General features: G+C 37.4%; 2 protein-coding genes across 2 annotated transcripts; both read left to right on the forward strand.

Moving 5' to 3' along the window:
- The first annotated feature begins 4,058 nt into the window (after positions 1–4,058).
- LOC110729926 lies at positions 4,059–4,529 on the forward strand. The gene has a single exon (XM_021909717.1). The coding sequence runs from the start codon at positions 4,059–4,061 to the stop codon at positions 4,527–4,529; it is 471 nt and encodes a 156-aa protein (XP_021765409.1).
- A 5,760-nt stretch (positions 4,530–10,289) lies between these two features.
- Positions 10,290–11,147, forward strand: LOC110729927 (70 kDa peptidyl-prolyl isomerase-like). The gene has a single exon (XM_021909718.1). It carries the CDS (start codon positions 10,290–10,292, stop codon positions 11,145–11,147), a length of 858 nt encoding a protein of 285 aa, XP_021765410.1.
- The last annotated feature ends 11,980 nt before the right edge of the window (positions 11,148–23,127 follow it).

Genomic DNA, 23,127 nt, shown 5'->3' on the forward strand with positions numbered 1-23,127 from the left:
CATCTAATTAATCTAACATTAAAAATGACTCTTTAATAGTGACAGACTTATGTAGTTTTCAAAAGATTGATAAAAAATTCTCATAGATGGATACACTAATTACGGAGTAGCAATAACCGAAAATAAAATCACGATTATCAGTAGTATAACCATTAATATGAGACGGCCTAAAACAACAACTTGAAATTAGACGGTAGGATTTTGATGAAGAACGCCTGAAGAGATAGAGACGCGGTAACTAACTTTACTATAGTTTGTAATCTTTTATTCTGTTAATTAAGCTTATGTCCAAAAAAAAAAATCAAAAAAAAAATAAAAAAATAAAAAATAAAAACTTTACCAAAAATGACTTTCACCGAAGGAAAGAAACTAACTTTACCTCCATCGAGCAACATTTTAAAAATGTGCTACCCTTTCTATCTTGGACCACAAGCATGGAAAAACTTTCATTTACGCCTATTACCAGTTCAAAATCTTCACACGCATACACAGTCTATCCTAACCCATATGGATCACAATTACAAATTACGCGTGGGAGCTAACTTTATTTTTCTACTCTTCAATTTGAGGGAAAGGGTCGTCTTTGTCTCACATAGGGGTGTCAATTTAGCTAAACAGTACGGGTTTGGGTTAGGTTTATCAGTTTCGGGCTATAATGACTCGGTTTATGACGGGTTGAAATGATTAGCGGGTCGGTTTTGAAAATTATCGAGTCACTTCGGTTTGGGTTTTTTTTTTAATTTTTTAATTTTTTATTATTATTATTATTATTTATTATTATTGTGGTTTCTATTCGGACCGAATCATAATCGGGTCGGGTTGAAGTCGGTTCGGGTCATAATCAGTTTGGATTGAATCGGGTCGATTTGAAAACGGGCTTAGCCAGTTTAAAGTGGGTTTTAATTCAAAATAGTTCAGGTCCTAATCGTGTTGGGTTGTAATTGGTTCGGGTCATAATCAGTTTGAGTTAAACTGAGTCGGTTTGAAAATGGGTTTTGGTTCAAAACAGATTGGGTGAAATCGGGTCCGGTCATTATCGGTTCAGGTCATAATCGGTTTGGATTGAACTTGGTCGGTTTGAAAGCAGGTTTACCCAATTTGAAGCGGGTTTCAGTTCAAATCATATCGAGTTAAAATCGAGTCGAGTTAGTCAGATAATAGGTAGGAACGGGTCATGTTATAATCAAGTTAAGTCATAAATAAGTTAGGTTTATCAAGTAGTGGGTTGAAACGAATCAGATTATAAACATATTGAGTTACGGGTTGTAAATGACTCAGCCATAACAGGCTACGGGTCGTAAACGGTTCGGTCTCAACAGGTTACGGGTTATAAACGGTTCGGTCTCAACGGGTTACGGGTTGAAAACGGTTCGGTCACAATGGGTTACGGGTTATAAATGGTTCAGTCACAACGTGTTACGGGTTGGAACGGTTCAGGTTTATCGAATTTTTGCCGGGTTTAACCGATTTTCGGTTTAAAATGAGTCGGGTTACTATCAGGTTCAGACGTAATCGGTTCGGGTTGTTTTCAGCTTCGGGTTGTAATGGTTTGGCTTGATAACTGGTCGGGTTAGTAACGGTTCGCACAAATTCGGTACAGTTCAGTTTTGGATTGGAATAAATTGGGTCTGGTTGGTTTTCGATTTCCAAAAAATAGGTTTTAAACGGTTCAGTTGCTTTTCGAATCTGATTTAATGATTCGGGTCAGAAACTAACAGCTCTAGTCTCACATAATTGGTGGGATAAGAAATTTTTACTTTGCTTAAATATGTGGATTTTATACGTGAGGTTTTAAGAGTAACTAATAGTGGTTTGGGCTATAAGAAGGCATCACCACGCGCTTGCGGTTTAGTTCGTGACACGTGTGCGGACCTTTCAGTACATACGTAATTTTACATTTTAAATGGTTTTTGTAACTGTCACTTGATTTCCACCTCATTATTATCTTCCCTTGATCTTCTTTTTCAATTACAATATTATGCTGGTTTTAAAAATTGATGTGTTTTTCACATATACTCCGTATATTCTTTCGTATATTTTAGTCATTGAGGACAATAACACTAATAATAAATAGTACTCTGTACGTGGATATAATCCAATGCACGTATAGCACATTATGATATGTACTAACATGAGGTCCGAAAATACATACCAACAAATAATTAAACCACAATAGTACAAATCCCCTTCAAAATGAAAGTTATAGTAATAGGTAGCACTGTCAAAATGGTTTGATGGTTCGTTTTGAAACTGATCGTTTTGAAATCGGTCTAGTTGGTCGACGGGTCGGTTTTAGTTCGGTTATAATTATTATCGGTTCGGTTCTGTTTCGATTTATTTTTGGTTGGTTTTAATTCGGTTCGACTCGTAAACGGTTTGGGTAGTGAACGGTTTGGTGCAAACGGGTTGCGGTTTGTATATGGTTTTTAACCGGGTTCAAACGGTTTCGGGTTAGAAATGAGTCAGGTTAACAATGATTTGGTTACTTTTCGGTTCAATATTATTTCAGTTCGGTTTAGAATTGGTTCGATTCATTAACGGATTTGGTTCTTATACGGTTTAACATTTATTTGGATTAGTTTGGTTTCGGGTTTACTAAAATACGGTTTTGGTCGGTTTTCGGTTTCAAAAAATCGATTTTGGTCGATTTTCGGTTTCAAAAAATCGGTTTTTAATCGGTTCGGTTCCAATTTGTTAAAGATATACACAAATACTTTCTTTTTAAAACTAGAATTTTGGAGTCTCTTTTTCAATTGATAAAAAATCAAAGGATACAATCTCATTCTAAAAATTTGGAGAATTATAATAATACATCATACGAATTTGAGTAGGCCAGCTTTGTACAACATAATTTCGAACAAAATATGAAGCACTTTGATGATATCTTTTAAAGAGAACACGAAGATTATTTTTGCTTAATTCATAATTACAAAAAAAAGAGTCAGGGAAAACAATGATACACTTCATAGTAAACATGTGTGCATAATTAGATTTCATTTAAAATTCTTTTAATGTGATTTTAATCTTCCCTTTATACTAAGCGGTTTGTAAACTTTCGGTTCATAAACACTTCGGTTTGTAAGTGCTTTGGTTTACAAACAATTCGGTACAAATGGGTTGCAGTTTGTTAACGGTTTGGTGTAAACGGTTTAAATCCGGTTCAAACGGTTTCGGGTTGGAAATGGCTTCGGGTTGGAAACGGTTTGTTTTTTTCGGCTTTGTTTTATTTCAGTTCGGTTTTTATACGGTTTAACATTATTCGGATCGGTTCGATTTCGGGTTTACTAAAATACGGTTCGGATCGGTTTTCAGTTTCAAAAAATCAGTTTATAATCGGCTCGGTGCTCATTTAGGTCGGTTGGTTTCGAGCATTAAACGGTTTCGGTTTGAAATTTAATAGTGCTAGTAATAGGGTATCATGTTTCTTTGTTATCATCATTTAAGACAAGAATAGTTATTGACTCCAAAAACCTCTCCAATATTTTTTCGGTTATTGGCACATTAATCATATACGCATTTTTTTTTTTTTGGTTTTTAGAGAGCCACAAGGGTGGGGTGAAAATCAATTCCAGGATCTTCTGTAATTGAGAGGAAAGCTCTAACCACTTGAGTTATCCCTCACTCTATACGCAGTATGTAGTAACATACATAATTATTATTATTATTTTTTTTTTAAAAAAAGCTAAAGTTTAAAATTGAAATGGACAGAAACGAAACCTCTTTGATTGCCTTAAAGCCTTAAAGTTGATAGTGCGTGGCCGGTTTATGATAATATTGAGGGCCTTTAATTTATTCATGCAACGCTACTACTAGTATTGGGAGCTCCATTAATTTAAAGTTCCTATTTTTCCACTCATAATAAAAACCTTTGTCTTAAGCTTCATCTCTAATTTTCTAGCTATATATACACCCTCTACCATTTCTTTTTCCACCACACCAAAAATCACTCTTATAGATAAAACACAACATTCTAACAAACAAGCTAGCTTACCACTATTACAAAAATCTAGGAAAAGATGGAGCAAAACCTACCAATAATCACAAAAAAGTTATACAACATGGTGAAACTAGCCATCTTCATGCTAAGAAAATGTATCTCCAAGAAGAAATTACTCTTGGACCTCAATTTGATGATGAAACGAGGAAAGAAGGCCTTTACAGCCAACAAAGTCTCCACCACTCAAGGTGGCGGTGTTGTTGGTTTTGATGTTCAACAAGAGTACGAGTTTAGTTGTAGTAACACCCCTTTATACCGTCATTACTTCACCAACAAGAAGAAAAACCACCAAAACTACTACTACATGCCTTCTCCGAAAATTGAAGAAATTGATAATAACTTAGAGGCTATTAGCAAGGTGTTGGACACCATGTTGTCTAGGAAAGATAGCGGTGTCCGGCCTCTAAGGGTAACGGACTCTCCATTTCTTTTGCAAAATGAAGGAATTTGTGGTGATCAACGTGTGGATGAAGCTGCCGAGGAGTTTATTAAGAGGTTTTACTCGCAACTCAAGGAGCAAAACTGTTATTAGTATTATTACTTAGATAATGTTATGGTCACACTTTTAGTTGCTTAATGTTGTGTTAAGTGTAAGTTGAGGTAAAATTAGTGCAAGATAGTAGAAAAATACACATATATAGGTGTCTGATATATGATACAATTCAGGAAACAGTGATGCTGAATATGTGCGTCCGTTTTTTGAAATATCATGCTGTCTGTTTTTGGGACAAGCAATATGGTAGAACTTTGGACTACCTTGTAAGGTAGAGAAACTTGTAATTTTGCATTACTTTTTTATTGTGTGTACAAAATATGTATGGTATAGTATACTATATTGGCAAACTCACTCTTGAATAATTTGGATGTTAGCCCTTTGTAAAATTGATGCACTTGCTTTTAAAGCTAAGTGAAATTTATATTCGGTTTATGTCTAAAATTGAAATCTGATTCGACCACATTAATATACCAAAAAAAAAAAAAAAAAAAAACCCTCAAGTTAATCATGGAATTTTTATTTTTTTTTGTTAAATCAGTAAATTGATGTAGGAAGCGTGAAGTTGATTTATGATTGATAAAGATTTGTTTGATAGGTAGAACATAGTGAAAGAAATGATTCAAACATCTATGATGAAAAATAAGTCAAACGACAATTTTACCTAACTAGTTTATCATTAAAATGACTTTAATAGTGACAAGCTTAATAAATACTTATCAAGAGCTTCGTGAAAAGAACTCTCGTAGTTGAAGAGTCTAATTACTAGCAATCAATGAAATCAAAATCAAGATTTTTCACTAGTATAAGCATCGATAAGACACGACCTATAATAACTAATTAAAATTGGACAGTATGACCTTGAAGAGCCTCTAATGAGAGAAAGACACGGTAACTTTACCTACATGACTTTCACAAAAGGAAAGGAAAAAAACTTTACCTCGATGAGTCGTCAACAAAAAAAACTTATGAAATGGACTCTCTCTCTTGGTTTGCGGGTGTGGCCCACACGTGTATTTAACATGGTATCAAAGCCAGACCCAAGGTTTTGGACCTTTAATGGCATTAAGGGGTCGTTTAGTTGGATTATTTGGAATGAAGTTAGAATTCGATCCATTTAATTTTTTGTTTGTTTGAGACTTTTAGTAATGAAATCTCATACCCAAGGGGTTCTAATTCCCCTCCATACCCATGGAATCTCATACCCATTTCTCCCCATAAGATTCACAATCCATTGTATTAATGAAGGATAGAATCCATTTCAACAATAAAACCAAACAACTTTGGACTAGTATGGGTTTTAGAGTCCATACCTCTCTAGCATGAGCTTCCATACTAATTCATTCCAACGTGATGAACCAAACACGCCCTTAGTATTCTGGGCCAAATTTAATTGGATCAAATAATACTTGAGTTAAAGGGACCTTACATGTGAAGGAGAGCGTTGAAGTATATCATACCAAATAACACATGTAAGTGTCCCAAATTGAGAAAAGAAGAGAGAGTCAAACTCTTTATAAAGCTAAGGGGCTACTCCTCCTATTGTCATATAATTTTGGGATGGAACCTCTTTTGGACTTGTGAAATGGACTCTCTCCCTCTTAGTTTGCTGGTGTGGCCCAAACCCATATTTAAAAATGAAATTTGGGATGACTAGCAGCTATATATGCTCGTTGTATATACAATGTCTGACAAATCAACTAATGGAACATAAAAAAGCCAAGTGATTACTATCAATTGCCAATTCCCAAACAAAACTAGAGCATCTTCATTTTTTTATTTATTTTTATTTTTTAATTATCAGCTAAGTTACTTTTTTTATTATTATTATTATTTTTTTTTTTAAAGATTTTTAGTGTGACACTCAGGGGCGGACCCACCTTTAGTCATAGTGGGTCCGGTGACACAATATTTTTTTTTAAAATTAAAATATCAAAGAGACCCCTTATTATAGATAGGTGGTCTCTTTGATGCTGCTATTGGTAACAACAAACAATATTAAAGAGACCTCTTATTAAGATAGGCGATCTCTTTAATGCTGCTATTGCTACAAAAGACTTGTTGTGGTTTTTTTTAAATATTAAAGAGACCTGTTATTTATATAAGAGGTCTCTTTGATGCTGCTATTGCATTTCGCAATTTTTTTGCGCTACTTTCCCTTTTCATTAAAGAGACCAGTTATATTTAATAACTGGTCTCTTAAGTTATCTCACTTTTTTTGTATAATTTTTTAATAATTTTTTTTCCCTTTTTATATCTTATATTTGTACAACCAATTTTAATATTTCCCCATAAAGCTTATCAATTAACTAAAAAATCATAAAGTTAATTCAATATAATAATTTTATTGTACCATTTGTTTATAACATGTTATTTGTAATATTTTCGACTTGTAAAATTGAATTCTTAAGTACTGTATTTGGTTGTGGTATGAATTTTTGTGTCCTATTTTTGGATTGAAATCAATTTGGTGAAATATATATATATATATATATATATATATATATATATATATATAATTTTTGGATTGAAATTAATTATGAACAAGACATGGAAAAAAAAAATTGTACTTTCACAAATGATCAATAATTGATGGTGACACACTATCTCGGAAATCCTGGATCCGCCACTGGTGACACTGGTCGTAAATTTCAATTACCTTTTGTAATTTTTAGATATTAAATAATTCTTTTTTTTAATAATCAATTTGTTAATATGATTATATCAAAAATAAAAATAGATGATTGACTCAATACGAAATAGTTTCTATATATATAGCAAATAGATTTAACTAGAGGATCTTGGAATCAGTTAAGCAACCTTTAAGCTTAGCTTCTATGATCTACTCTACACCACACATATCATTATAATCTAACACACTTTCAGTTTATTTTATTTTATTTTCTCCAAAGTTGGTGGGGAATCTTGTTATTCCAAACTTCAAAAGCATCGACTATTAACCACATTTTTTGGCCTCAATAATATCTATATGTTGGACTATGTATTATGATTGAAATGCTAAAAATAATAACTTTAATTTGTTATCCTTTATAGTATCTATCAATCACAAAAAGCAAGGACACATATATTGGTATATCTAGTTAATTTATTATAATATCATTTGAGGATTCAAGATTCACTAAAATTCTTGTACCGTAGTACTCTTTGACACAAGCCACTTGTCAAGCATTAAGTACGCGCACTATCTACCATGCTTGAATTTTAGTTTTCATGCTATACCCTTTCGTGCGTGGTTTGACAAGAAAAGTGCATACAAAGAATAATGGAAAAATTAAATTAAATTAAATCAAATCACATATTAGTTGATGGCCATGCATTTTGTAATTTAAATAAAACTACTAATAAGCACTACGAAGTACATATATACTTCCTCCGTTTTTTTTAGTCGTATGGATTCGCATTATTTTAGTTTTCACGGATTCCTAAGCAATTTTAAAAGTAGAGAAAAAATAAATGAGGCCCATGTGATAGGACAGTGATAGAAATGAACAATCCTAAATTATGCCTCCTTTATGAGGAATGATCACCATACCGCCAAGCCATAGAAGAATTCAAAAGGCAAAATAATTATGATTGGCGTGTCGCATACCTAACAAAAATAAGTTAACAAGACCACTACTATGTAGATAGGCAAGTAAGGATCGAATCCCAAGAGACTAAGGTTTGACTAATTAGACAGACTCAAATTAATACTAAGCAAGTAACCAAAGTAATAGTAAGAATTAATAACTAAAAATAATTAAAACGATTAAATCTAAGTAATATGACAAATCAAATGCTAAAAACATCCAAGATCAAGCATCACCACAAATACAATTAACACAATAGTCGTTCTATCCTTAACATATAATTTAATTGATTAATGAAGAAAAGTAATCCCTAAATAGTATCAATGGTCTCTCCCGAGTTATCAATGGCTTCCCTAATCACAATCAAGCCTACTTCCGTGGAATCATGTAAATGAAAGACTTTGAGCACATTACTCTATCTTCCTAATCATCCATTCAACTACTCTCCTGATGAACTTTAAACCCTTAATTGATTTATTCAAACCCGTTAAAACCCAACTCCCGTTGCGATAAAAACAATGGATTAATAACAATACTAATTATCCCTAATCTAGTATTGGCATGAGCACAATCAATTAAGCATATCAATTGCAATTATCATTAGAGAATTTAAAGAATTAAATCATGCATTAATCATATTCGGGTTTCACTAGATCTTGGAATAAAGAAAATACTTACACATATTAATGAAAACAATAACAAGAATTAAGAAAAACATAATTAACAATCAAAGGAATTAAAGAGAATAAGAAAATACCGAATCTTGAATTACTAGAGATAAACGAAGAATCTTGAGTGCATAATCTTGAATTACAATGAAAATAAAGTCTAGAGAGAAAACTAGGGTTCTAAGATGATAGATAATGAAATTATAATGCTAAAGAGTATTTATAATAAAGCTAAAAGATAGGATAAAATAAGGAAAGAAATCGGATGAAAATCGATCAAATTCGTCCAGGCATGGGCGTGCCACACAGGACATGCCCGTGCCTAAAGTCAGAAACAATTTTTCTTCAACTTCCAGCGAGACATGAGCGTGTCTAATTCTGACATGGCCTGGGCGTATCTCACTGGAATGGCACCCTCAGTACCTACATCACTCGAAAAGACACGGGTGTGTCACATCTTGGCATAGGCGTGTCTTGTTGGGCCAACTCCACTCGACGAGGCATAGGCATGCCTCAAATAGACATGGCCATGCCTCAAATAAAACTTCAAATTCAACTTTCTTCCTCTTCAAAACACAATGGCATGCCCATGCCCTGTGTGACATGGGCGTGTGGCTGGGATTTGGCTTCTTTTCGCTTCAACATCAAACATTAGCCTTTAAAATGAATTGCAAGCTATGATTAAGATCCGTAACTTTGTAAATCCTTTGAATAACCTCGTTAAATCCTAAAATATATCAAAAACAACAAAACTACCCATAAAAGCATCTAATGACCACAACCAAACCAAATCAAGCCAAAATAAGCTATGAACGACTAATCTAGACTCGAAAACTTCCTAAAAAGACCCTATAAATATGCACAAGACACAACTTATCAAATTAATTACTGACTTGTGGAACGCGCCTCACACGTTTCCTTCTTGAAAACCCCAAACCGTGAAAATCATTAAACCAGCCCCTAGTTTTTTTAAAACCAGCTTTCCCCTTCAAGCAGTAAACCGTTGGGCCGCCGGAAAGTAGAGTGGGTTGGGTTGCTCCTTGATCACCGCGACCTCCCTGTCAAGACTCTAACCTAGCCGGCCAACACTATTTTCGATAAAGTGTTATGGCTATCCGATAATCGACCCCCTGCAGCGATCTGATGGTTCCTTCGCGTGGGTGTCGACTTTGGTCGCCGCTTCAAGTTTTCATTTTCTGGGTTGTTCTTTACACATTCTCTATCAAGGACGTGTTTGTTAGTGGTGGTGCTCCGATCACCTCTAAGGTTGCCGCCCTTTCTTTCTGCGACTCTTGTGGGTGCCGGCATAGCTTAGCCAGATCTTGGACCTTTATCTTTAGCCTTGTCGCAATATTTAGAAATTCTCTTTGATTGAAAGTTCGAAAAAAGGTCTTTATGGTTTGATTTTTTTAGTTCTCTAGTTTGCTAGTTTTCTAGCGTGTTGCTCTTTGATCTGGTTTTCATAAAAAGACTATTAATTAGTGTGTAGCTTCTTTTGTGGAGTTGTCAGTAGTTTTCATTTTCGTATTAGAAGTTTTAGTATGGACTGTCGCAAATTACTAAATGCTCTAATCCATATTCACTTGAATGATGACTATGACGAAAGCATTGTCAACTTTGCTAAGAATAATTGCCCCCGGAATATCCTCAATCAAGCAAAGTTTTTGAAAGAGGAGGGCAATGTTCACTTCAAGAAAGGTGAAGTCGTTCTTGCTGGGGCTAAGTATAATAGAGGACTGAAACTCCTATGTTTTGTATTGCCAAGAGATGAAGATGATTGTGTTTTTCTAAGGAATCTTGTCATATCCCTTGAGTTAAACCTCGCAGCTTGCGCCTTAAAAGTTCGGGATTACGAACAATCAAAGGAACTCTGTTCGCTAGTCATTATGCTTGATGATAACAACACTAGAGCCCTCTACAGAAGGGCTTTAGCCGAAATCAGGCTTTACCAACTTGAAGAGGCTTTTGAAGACCTAGGCAAAGCAGTCAAGGCTGAGCCTAACAACCAGGACATCCGCCGTGAAATGGAGAAAGTGGAGGGTCTAGGAAGTAAAGCTAGCAAGCTAAAGGGTAATAGAGCAATTGAGAATTCCGACCTGCCACATGCCATCTTCAACAAAAAGGGGAAGATCAGTAAGTCAGATATCAGTGTAGAATCTAACAAGTTATCTAGTAGTGATGTTCAGAGTGATGTTACAGAGTTACCTAACATGGACACTGCTAGTGAGATGGCGGTAGAGAACCTTACCCCAATAGTAACTAAAACTCCTCCTTTGGATAAAGGGGACGACGAGGCTACCAGCTCCCCAAAGAACCAAGATTCTAGGCATGCTAAAGACAAGGGATCGAGGAAAATCCATATTTTCCTCAACAGATTGAGAAGCAAATCAGTCCCTTAAGATTTCAGATGTGTCTTACTTAAACCCAAGTCAAGGGAAAACCTTGAGTTTCTTGAAACATTCTGCTGTTTCATGGATGACTGTACGAGTGAAGGAAAAGACCACCCAAGATGAGCATCTTGATTCTCACAAGGCTAAGGACTCCAAAGTTTCTGAAACCTTGTTCATGCCCACTATGATGGTGGATCACGTCAAGAAGAGCCAAAAGAAAAAGGTTAAGCAATCTCTAGGCACCACCGTGGTCAACCATATTGTTGGAATTCCCAATCACAACATCACTACCATTGAGAAGTTAGATGATCATATATCTACTGGCCTAGCTTCTAGCAGGCAATGAGGGTTCAAATATTAAGGAGGGGAATGAGGTTCCTACGAGACATATAACTACCACTGATATTGCTGGTGTGGAATCCGTATATTCTAATGAGGAAGACCCCACGAATTTTGAACTTGAACAGGTACAATCATTTCCTCCACACCCTACCTTCACGTTTTCTGCCATGTTGAGGAAGTATGGAAGGTAAATCAGGTCAAAGGCAAAGAGCAAGAAAGGTAAAAGGTACTCCAGGTTTTATTTTTGCAGAATCAAGAAACGCAAAGGAACAAGTTTGGAACACCCTATGACCGGCGATAGATCCCCTCAGTCCTCTTATTTGCATTGTTAAGAAGTTCACGACGTTTGTATCCCCAATCCCCACTTTAGTTCTTGTATTATCTTAGCTTAGAGAGTTAAATTTTCGCTTTGTAGTCTTAAGTCAGTTGGGAGTTAGCCTCCTTTTTGGACCGTTGTAAAAAAAAAAGATCACCATACCGCCATATCAACAAATGTAAATAAAAGTAGTTTAAGGTAAAACCGCTAATTGAATTGGTGGTTTTCACGAAAGATAAAACCGACACTTCAATTAGTTGATAATGCAAGCAAATTAAACATTCAGGTGTCATTTAGTATCGTTGTGGTCTTCTGTTTTTTTGTTTTCCAAAATCATATGATATATGACATTAATGAATCATAAATTGGTCAAACTGATGAAAACCATGATAATTTTGAAAACTGACAACAAAAAAGTGAAAACACTTTTTTTCTTGTTTCCTTTTTGGGTTTTTGTTTTTTTTTTTTAAGAAAAAAACAAAAAACGATGCCAAAAAGCCCTCAATTAGTGGTTTTATTAGGTAATAAATCGCTAATTAAATTATCATTTCTCTTTCATGTAACCCGGCCTCCATCCTATTCAATCAGTGATGTGTTTCCTTTTGTAGGCGTCGCACGAAATATGTCTACTTTAGCATACGTTAATATTCTAGACAATCATTAGGAAGTTGGATTTGACTAATACGATAGTGATAAGGGATAAAGTAGAGAGTCGCCAACAACTTTTTAAGGAACTTGTATACTGTTCATGGATTTTAACAAAAGAGACAAGACAACCAAGAATTTTGAATCTTGAAGGTTACACCCCATTCATAATCCATGAGATTAATAACTCCATGTGGTCACGAATCATGATTGGAGGTACGGGGATGAAGGTACAAAATTGAGTCAAAGAGACAATTTCACCCATATTTCCCTCTGCTCGATTCTTATTGCGACAAGTATTATTATTTGCAATTCACAAGACATACAATCAAATTAAAGTCAATAAATTTTCTTTAAACTAACATTACTAATTAAGTAAGTTGAACATTTAATGCACACATAATTCTAAATATTGTGATCACTAATTAGTCCACAAGATTAAGAAGGAACATAACTTGGTCATCCAAGTTATCTTGTTAGGCGTGATTTTCAATTACATATTCTTGATTAAATATACAAAAAGGTGATCAAAATAAATAAATTATACAACATAAATATTAGTTACAACATAATAATATTAATAACACAATTAAAACATATGGAAATAATAATCAATAAAAATCGTAATATGATACTAACAAAATAAAATAAATTAAATCAAGAACGAACTAAAATAAATTAATTGCTTAAATTGTATGTATTTTCTTTCAATTGCTACATCAAAATAAAATATTAGTAACTTTATTAGAAACAATATGAATAAAATGAAACTAATTGATTGAAATAAAGTACATTAAGTTTTGTCAAACCCTCAGTAATAGTTCAACCTTCACGCCTTGGTTTAAGAGTAGTTTTTGAGTATTATAACGTCTCTTTGAATTTCTTGAAGGAATAGTAGTGATTGGGAATATTAGGAGTATGTATGTAGTAGAGCTAATTACGCGTCTGAATTAATGCCCGGAACCCTAAAAAATGTCCGGTATGTATAGGATAGGATACGAGAGTAAATAAAAAGAGGCTAAAAATTGTCGCGTTGTGTCAGAATTTGCCGCGATGCGTCAAAATTGATGTGGCACGTTAATTTGGCAGTTCTTACACGGTTATCAAAACTTCCATGACTTTGGATCTATAACTTAGAATAACATTATACTCCATATAATATATCGTTGAAAGCTCTATAAGTCAACTTTCCAACCCAATGGAATTTAGGTCAAAATCATTTGTAGTATTAAGATATGGTCGAAATAGTGCAAAGGTGTCGGTTGTGGGCCGAGTCTAGTATTTGGCTCATATCTTATTCGTATTTAATCAAAATTAGGCTTATGATATATCATTGGAAATTTTATTTCAAGGGCTATTCAACCATATAAGATTTGCATAAATGTTACGAGGCACGAAAATCATATTTGCTCGGTAAAAGGATATGGGCTTAAAATGAGCCGAGTTTAGATAGAACTTGGTTTAGAGATAGTGTAAAAAGGAAAATGGACTAGGCTAAGGGAAATAAAGCAATTATCTGATCTAATATGCAACCTGACCTAATGGCGGTGAAAGGTCATTGACAAGGGTTAAATCGGTCGCTACAATCTAACTCTCAATCAAACAATACTTATACGAACACCCTATAACCAAGTACAATGGCAAATAAAGGTTCGGTCCACGAGGAACGAGAGTAATTGCAAATCAATCTTAAACCTAAGCTAGTTCGAAATCAATGGAAAATGGTGTTCTAAAATACTACTAATGAGATGGGATAAACCAAATAAACTAAGACACTAGGGAAAACGGGAATTCACCAAACCCTCGGTAACTACGCAACAAGGAATCATAGAGACAAACGGGATAAGCAAAGACTATATGTCTGATCAATATCGTGTGATAGGAAGACAACGGGCAATACCAAGCTTGGATTTCTCATGCACTTAACATTACTCGATACATAATCAAACCACATTCAATAATGAAATACTCAATTCACAATCTCTTGTTCAAACCAAGAATAACATGCAATCAAATTCAAGACTCTAGGTTAGCTACTCCTATTATAATGAATTAACATGCAATCGCATATAATCAATTTAATCACAATCCGTTTATCAAAATCAAACATTAATTGCGTAGATTACCTAGGCCGGGTTTCATCCCGAAACCCTAGCTAGGAAACTACTCACACTTATTCATAATCACAGCAATAATAGATTCCATAAACATCATAGATCTAAACATAAATTCTGATTAAGGAATAATAAAGCTAGATTAATAAACAAGAATGAATAATACCAATTGTATTGATGCGAATCAATGGAAAAGTTTAGAAATTTGATATCCGTCGTCAATGGATAATACAAAGAATCTTCACAAATCTTGCTTCAAATCAATCCAAGAAAACTAAAATCACTAGAATAATCTTTAAGAAAACTAATGAATCTCTAATACTAAGAACGTTCTCCAACAGCTCTCTACAAAGGCTCTCAAAAACTATCTCTAAAACTGTCTAAAAACGCCCCTTAAAATCGGGCCTTATATACGCCTTCTAATTCGGAGAAGTCAAGTGCGCGGTTAACCCTGGATCAGCACGGCCGTGCTATACTTGGCACGGCCGTGCTAGCTTGTCAGTAGCTAAACCGGATTTCTTCTTCAATTTGGCACGGCCGTGCAGATGCCTGGCACGGCCGTGCTGAAAATGACACGGCCGTGCTGAATATGCTCTAGCACGGGGCTCATACTGAAGCTGACACGGGCACGGGCAACATCTGGCACGGCCGTGTTAATGGCCTGCACGGCCGTGCTGGTGCGTGGATACTGACACGGCCGTGCTATTGGCTTGCACGGCCGTGCTGCCTAGTCTGGGGCTGCTTGCTCATAGGCCAGCACGGGTGTGCCTATGGTAACACGACCGTGCTGCCTGTGCTATGTAATCAATGCACAGCACTTGAACTTCCCTAGCTCCTCGGACTTCGGTCAAGGCTAGCTCGGTTACGCATCAAGGGCTCGGGATCCGACTAAACTCGGTTGATATTACCTGAAAACACATCAAAAACAAACCGAAAACCCGTGAAGCACGTAATATGGGGGACGTAAGCATAACAAGGCAATAATCGGCCAAAACGGCCCCAAATACATCCAAAATCATCCTAAAATATGCTCTAAAGCGCGCCCTAAAGTGCGCTTGTCAAAACCCCCCAAGCTACCCTTTTGCTAGTCCTCGAGCAAAAACCAAGGGAAACACACACAAGATCAAATAAACTATGCCATTGCGTACAAATCAAATTAAGCACGGAATGAAATCAATGGATCCTACTTAGAACAACCATGCACGGAATGAAAACTCACTCAAACAAGCAACGAGACACACAATCCAAGATATCGTTGATCAAAATGCGAACAAGACCTAAACCAAGCATAGAGAACAAAGAAGTCATGCTTCCCTCTAAACCCAACCAAACCGGCCACGTCCTCCCCTTTTGCTTCAAATCACCACCCTAATTGGCCCCTCGTGATTCCTCGAAGGAACCGGAAAAAGTGATGTTTTGAGGAAATAACAAAAGGTATCCCGACATCTCGATTACGCATAATCTTTCCATAGGGTTGAAAGGTATCTCCCTCCACCGTTTGAGAACCGAACACCTCTAAAGTCTAAGGGTCTTAAAGGGTTGCAATGTATTGGCAATGGGTAAGGTAGGTGAAAACAATTTACAAAAGTGGGGTTAATTCCTAAATGAAGCGCAAGAATCACAATTCTCAAAAACAAAAGTTCAAAAGATGTAGTTCACATTCCACAATCTCATTGATTCACATTCTTACACATCCCAAATTATCCATATATTACACACTCAAATGACCTTTTTCAAACTTCAAAACTTTATTTATGTGTCCTTGCCTTTTTCACAATTCGGACGGCTTTTCTCTTCTTTTTTTTTTCCTTTTTAGATTCTTTTTCTCTTTTTTTTTTTTTTTTTTTTTTTTTTTTTTTTTTTGCAAAATGACTTTCACATTACATATTTACAATTAGGCTCACTTTCACACTTGCTCAACCCAACTATCAATCATTATTTCTTGATTAGTAAACAATAAGCTCAACAAACCTATCTAAGTAAACGCTTCACAACTAAGGGTTGGTAAAACATTGGCCATCGGGTTTGTAACACGGTCAACCAAGAATGGAATTGAAGCTCAACATGGTTAGCAAGTAAGATGATGTAAAAAGAAAATCAATTTGTAACAAAACAAAAGGAACATAATAAGAAAAATGAAAAAGGTTGCCCTCTTCCTCCCTTAAAAGTGTCAAGTCGGTCTCGGGAGCTACTAGTCAACACAAAGATCGAAAAATGCGTAATCAAGGATCCAAATATGCCACTCAACAAGAATGATGAAGGCTAGAACAAATAAACCTCACGGGATCTAACAAATAAAGCAACTACCAATCAAGGGGGTCAAATCCACAACCGGGAAGCGACTCCATCTTACCACAGCCCAAAGGCATAGAGTTTCACATGACAAAAGTGTTCTATCCCTACCCTTCGCCTAGACTCGTCTACATTGATCAACAATAGACTCAAACTGTGTATTCATCACTGGATTAAGTGGAAATAGACATTCCATACACATTCATTCACATTTCGAATCCAACATGAACAATATTCCAAAATTTTGCAATTAGACAAGTTTATTATGATCCAAAAAACATAGGAAAAGACTGAGGCATATCATATAAGCTAAACCACACATCCTCATAGCAGAAGCTTTTTTTATCTATCACAAACATATGTAAAACTAAGCTAACTGAATAAGTTGAAAGGCACATAACGAGGCATAAAAATCACATAAAATCCTAATCGACAAACAAGTGATCGAATGATATCAACATCAACGATCCCAGGTTCCTTAGAACCGATCAAACATCCTCGAACCATTCAACTTCTTCCTAAACTAAACTATCCTAAGCACACAAAAAAAGGAAAAGATCTCACCAAATTTGCTTCCCGGGAGCTCCAATTAACGGCCATAGCATCGTTCTTCAAACTCATGCCGCGTCTCGAATGTTCCCAATCTGCAAAAAGGAAAGACATACTAGCAAACAAGTTAAGGTTAGTCTAGGAAAGCAGTAAATCTTTTTGTCTTTTTTTTTAATAAACAAGTAAAAAAAAAAAAAAAAAAAAAAAAAAAAAAAAAAAAAAAAACTAAACTACCTACCAAAAATCCAAATCCCTAAATACAAGTAAGACCCCCCCCAAGCTAGAATCAAACATTGTCCTCAATGTTTACACATTAAGGACTTACAATGGTAAGGAGAGGGAGGTAACTAAAGGGAAAGGGAAAGGGATCACGAGCTAGGCCCGCCCGGGCCATAAGGGAAACGGGAGGCCATATCATCAACACTCCTCTTCAGGTCCAAAGGGATAATCCTGCAAATTTGTCCAAAAAGGACGGGTTATTAAAAACAATACCCATGGTGTCCACCGTGGGTGGAACCATGGATGAGGATGCATCGTCCCGACCCGGCCTCCTAGTCGATGTCTTTGTTCTAGGCATGTTTGATTCAAGAAATTAAGCACAATATACCAATTAACAAGCAAGAAACTATCCTAGCATGCAATGTACTACCCTAACACTACTAATTCACCCAAACTTGCAACAATAAAGCACAATTCAACAACAAATATTCAATAAAACTAATGAAAGTGGACAAAAATTGCGAAAATCAATGCGTTTAAGAACGAATTCACCGAGGACTCCACGAAGTGGAGTTGTGTCGAGCTTAAAGAGGGCCGAATTTTTGCTTCCAATCACTTGAAAAGTGCTCCAATGCAAGGAGGATGCCGAAATCTTGAAGAAGAATATGGGGAATTAGGGTTTGATTTGAGGAATTGGGGGAGGAGGTTGGGAGTTTGGGTTAGTTTAGAGAGAAAAAGGGTAGGAAAGAGTGTTAGAGAGTTGGGAAATAATGAGAGAGTTTGAGTGAAATTGTGTTTAGAAGAGCCAAAATATTGTCCGGAACCCGCGCTGCACGGCCGTGCTATAACTGGCACGGCCGTGCTATAACTGGCACGGTCGTGCTGAGGTTTGGCACGGCCGTGCCAAATTTGGCACGGCCGTGTTGGCTCGACAGGCTTTTTGCGAAATTGAATTTCAGATGGCACGGCCGTGCTATTACTTGGCACGGCCGTGCTGAATATGACACGGCCGTGCTAGAATGTCAGTAGGCTTTTAAGGTTTGGCACGGCCGTGCAGAATTTGGCACGGCCGTGCTGGATTCTGGCACGGCCGTGCTGTCTGCTGCAGTCTGCAGGTTTTCTTTTCCTTCAAGGCACGCATGACTCTCTTCATTCCGACTTCTAACCAATCTTCTACCTGCACAAAAACACACAAGAGCACACAAAACTCACACAAATTAGGAGCTAAACCAACTACAAAGCAAAAAAGATAAAGCAAAAGGAACTACTCTAGTAAAAGCAAGAAAATCGGGTTGCCTCCCGGAAGCGCTAAGTTTAACGTCGATAGCTTGACGTGGTCACATTCAACTCTTGTGACCGCATTTGAACACATCTATCACACCAACATGGGCTCCCTCATAGTATGTCTTCAACCTTTGCCCATTAACCACGAAGGATTGCAACCCACTAGAATCATAAAGCTCAACAGCACCGGAAGGGAAAACATCTTTGACAGTGAATGGACCCCTCCATCTTGACATCAACTTACCGGGGAAGAGCTTCATCCTAGAGTTATATAAGAGGACTTTGTCACCAACATTGAACACCTTTCGCTCTATCTTCCGGTCATGGAACTCCTTAGATCGGGACTTGTATAGGTTCGCACTGTCATATGCGTCCATCCGAAGCTCCTCCAACTCATGAAGGTCCAACATCCGTTGCTCTCCCGCGCTTGCTAGATCAAAATTTATCTTCTTGATAGCCCATTGAGCGCGGTGCTCTAGTTCGACCGGGAGGTGACATGCTTTCCCGTAGACCAAGCGGTATGGGGTGGTGCCTATTGGGGTCTTGAAAGCAGTCCGGTATGCCCAAAGTGCATCATCAAGCTTATCAGACCAATCTTTCCTATTCTTCTCCACTGTCTTCTCAAGGATGAACTTTATCTGTCGATTGGAGACTTCCGCTTGCCCACTAGATTGAGGGTGATAGGTTGTCCCGAACCTTTGATGTACTCCATTCTTTTGAATCATCCTTTGAAAGGCCCCATGCACAAAGTGTGACCCGTTGTCACTTATAACCGCCCTAGGAACCCCGAACCTTGGAAATATAATCTTCTTGAAGAGTTTCACTACCACCTTGTGATCATTTGTAGGGGAGGCAATTGCTTCCACCCACTTAGACACGTAATCCACAGCCACAAGTATGTATTGGTTCCCACGGGAGGAAGGGAAGGGTCCCATGAAGTCTATGCCCCACACATCAAAGATCTCAAGTTCAAGTATGGGGTTTTGAGGCATTTCATTCTTCTTGGAAATGTTTCCACTTCGTTGGCAAGCATCGCAAGTCTTCACAAATGCCCACGCGTCCCTAAAGATATGGGGCCACCATAGCCCACATTGCAAAACTTTTTGGGCCGTTTTATTAGCCCCCATGTGACCTCCGCAAGGGTCTGAGTGGCACATTTTCAGCACACTATGAACTTCTTCCTCCGGAACGCACCTTCTTAGGAGACCATCTACACCTCTCTTGAGCAAAATTGGATCATCCCATATGTAATGCCTTGCATCTCTCCTAATCTTTTTCCGTTGGTTCTTGGAGTAATCGGGGGGAAACTCCTCACAAGCCAAGTAGTTTACCATATCCGCAAACCATGGTAGAATCTTCTCCTTGAGGAGGTATAACACATCATCCTTCAACTCATCACAAATGGGCAGCCCATCATCTTCTTGTTGCTCCCTGTCCATGCGGGAAAGGTTATCCGCAACCACATTCTCGGCTCCCTTCTTGTCCCGGATCTCCACATGAAATTGTTGTAAAGAGAGGACCCATCGGAGGAGGCGTGGTTTGGATTCCTTCTGCGAAATTAGGTACTTGATGGCTGCATGGTTGGTATAGACAATCGTTTTGGAACCAATGAGGTAGTCCCAAAATTTCTCAAATGCATGAACAATGGCTAGGAACTCTTTCTCTGTAGTGGTGTAGTTCCTTTGTGCTTCATTTAAGGTCTTGGACATGTAATAGATCACGTGAAGCCTCTTCTCAACTCGTTGCCCAAGAACACCTCCAATAGCCGTATCACTAGCATCGCACATCAACTCAAAAGGTAGATCCCACCGTGGTCCTTGCACAATCGGTGCCGAAATCAAAGCTTTCTTAAGTGTGTTAAAAGCTTGTAGGCACTCTTCATCGAACTTGAAGTCGACTTCCTTTTGCAATAAGGCATTCAAAGGCTTGGCTATAAGAGAGAAATCTTTTATGAATCGCCGGTAGAACCCCACATGCCCTAGGAATTGTCTTACCCCTTTTGCATTGACCGGTGGTGGTAGCTTTGCTATAACTTCAACCTTTGCTTTGTCCACCTCTATGCCTGCATTTGAGATCTTGTGACCGAGGACAATACCTTCTTCAACCAAGAAGTGACACTTCTCCCAGTTCAGGACTAAATTCACCCTCTCACACCGTTGTAGGCACTTCCCCAAGTTCACTAGGCAATAATCAAAGGAGGCTCCTCCAACAGAAAAATCGTCCATGAAAACCTCCATCTCGGCCTCCAACATGTCCCCAAAAATGCTCGTCATACACCGTTGAAATGTGCCCGGTGCATTGCAAAGTCCAAAAGGCATTCTCCTGTAGGCAAAAGTACCATATGAACAAGTAAAAGTCGTCTTCTCTTGGTCATCCGGGTTTATAGGTATTTGGAAAAACCCCGAATAACCGTCAAGAAAGCAATAATACTTGTGCCTAGTTAGTCTTTCGAGCATTTGATCAATAAAAGGGAGGGGAAAATGGTCCTTTTTGGTAGATGCGTTTAGACGTCTATAGTCTATGCACATCCGCCAACCGGTCACCGTTCTAGTTGAGATGAGCTCACCATTCTCATTCTCAACTACAGTCATTCACCCCTTCTTAGGGACAACATGCACAGGGGAAACCCATCTAGAGCTTGAAATGGGGAAGATGATACCTGCATCAAGGAGTTTGGTGATCTCTTTCTTCACCACCTCCCCCATTTGAGGATTGAGTTTCCTCTGCCTCTCAATAGAAGGCCTCGCACCATCCTCGAGAGTTATGTGATGCATACATATAGCAGGGCTAATACCCTTGAGGTTATCAATGGTATAGCCTATGACACTTTGGTGCTCTCTCAATACATCACACAACTTCCGAGTTTGATCCGCATCTAAAGAAGAATTCACAATGACAGGATAAGTGGAATTAGGACCAAGAAATTTGTACCTTAGATGTGATGGTAGAGGTTTCAATTCTACCTTAGGGGCCCCATTTACCTCTTTTGTGGTGGCCATAGCAAGTGCATACATGGGTGTAATTTCTTTGAAACCGTCTTCACCATCATCTTCCTCTAGCGTTTGCTCCTCTATGTACCTGCTCTCATCGGTATCACTTGACTCAAGATCATGGTTAGTAGAAAGCAATAGTGTATGCATACTAGAAACAATCGAATCAATAGTGTCAATCATCATGCAGTTTTCGGAAGTAGACAAAGGATATTGCATGCTTTTGTTCAGATCAAATTCAAGGACCTCCTCTCCTACCTTTAAAGAAATCTTGGCACTCTTCACATCAATGAGAGCACCAGAGGTAGCTAGGAAAGGTCGCCCAAGAATAATAGGTATATGAATATCTTCGTCCATTTCCAAAACTACAAAATCAACATGTATCACGAATTTCCCAACCCGTAGGGGAATGTCTTCTACCTTACCCTTAGGAAATTTGATCGAACGATCAGCTAACTGTAGGGTAATGTTGGTAGGAAGAAGTTCTCCTACCCCTAATCTTTGATATACAGAATATGGCATAAGACTAACACTAGCCCCAAGATCACATAATGCATTATCAATTTTCATTTTATTAATAGCACAAGGGATTGAGAAATTACCTGGATCTCCCAATTTGGGAGGCATCTTGTTCATGATGATTGCACTACAATTCGCGGTGAGGTTAACAGTTTCCACCCCATCACAATTCCTCCTGCCACTCAAAATATCTTTCAAAAACCTAGCATAGTTAGGCATTTGTTTTATAGCATCGGTGAATGGTATGGAAAGGTGAATTTGCTTCAAAGTCTCTAAAAACTTACCAAATTGAACATCCAACTTATGTCTCACAAACTTATGGGGGTAAGGAAGTTTTTGCAATAGATTAGGTTCTTTGACTTGTGTTACTTCCTTGTCTTTTAGGACCTCAACTGGTTTATCATTCTCTCCGGTCCTCTCCTCCTCACTCTCTATAACAGTATCAGTGGTAGGTGTAGTCACATATTGACTCCTAGGTAGTACTACTTCATCGCTCCCCCTCAATGTCTTTCCACTCCTAGTGGTGATAGCATTTATAGGGTTTTTAGGGTCAATACCTTGAGGTGGGAGTTTTGACACTCCAACCCCATCCTTTATAGCACTAGCCAACTGAGAAATCTGGGTTTCAAGCATTTTATTATGTGTCATCACTTCATTAAACTTTTTGTCACTGGTGGCCATGAAAGTGTTGAACATTTTGGTCTGTGCTTCCATCATCT

The sequence above is a fragment of the Chenopodium quinoa genome, unplaced genomic scaffold (genome assembly GCF_001683475.1).
Source record: "Chenopodium quinoa cultivar QQ74 unplaced genomic scaffold, ASM168347v1, whole genome shotgun sequence".
Lineage (NCBI taxonomy): Eukaryota > Viridiplantae > Streptophyta > Magnoliopsida > Caryophyllales > Amaranthaceae > Chenopodium > Chenopodium quinoa.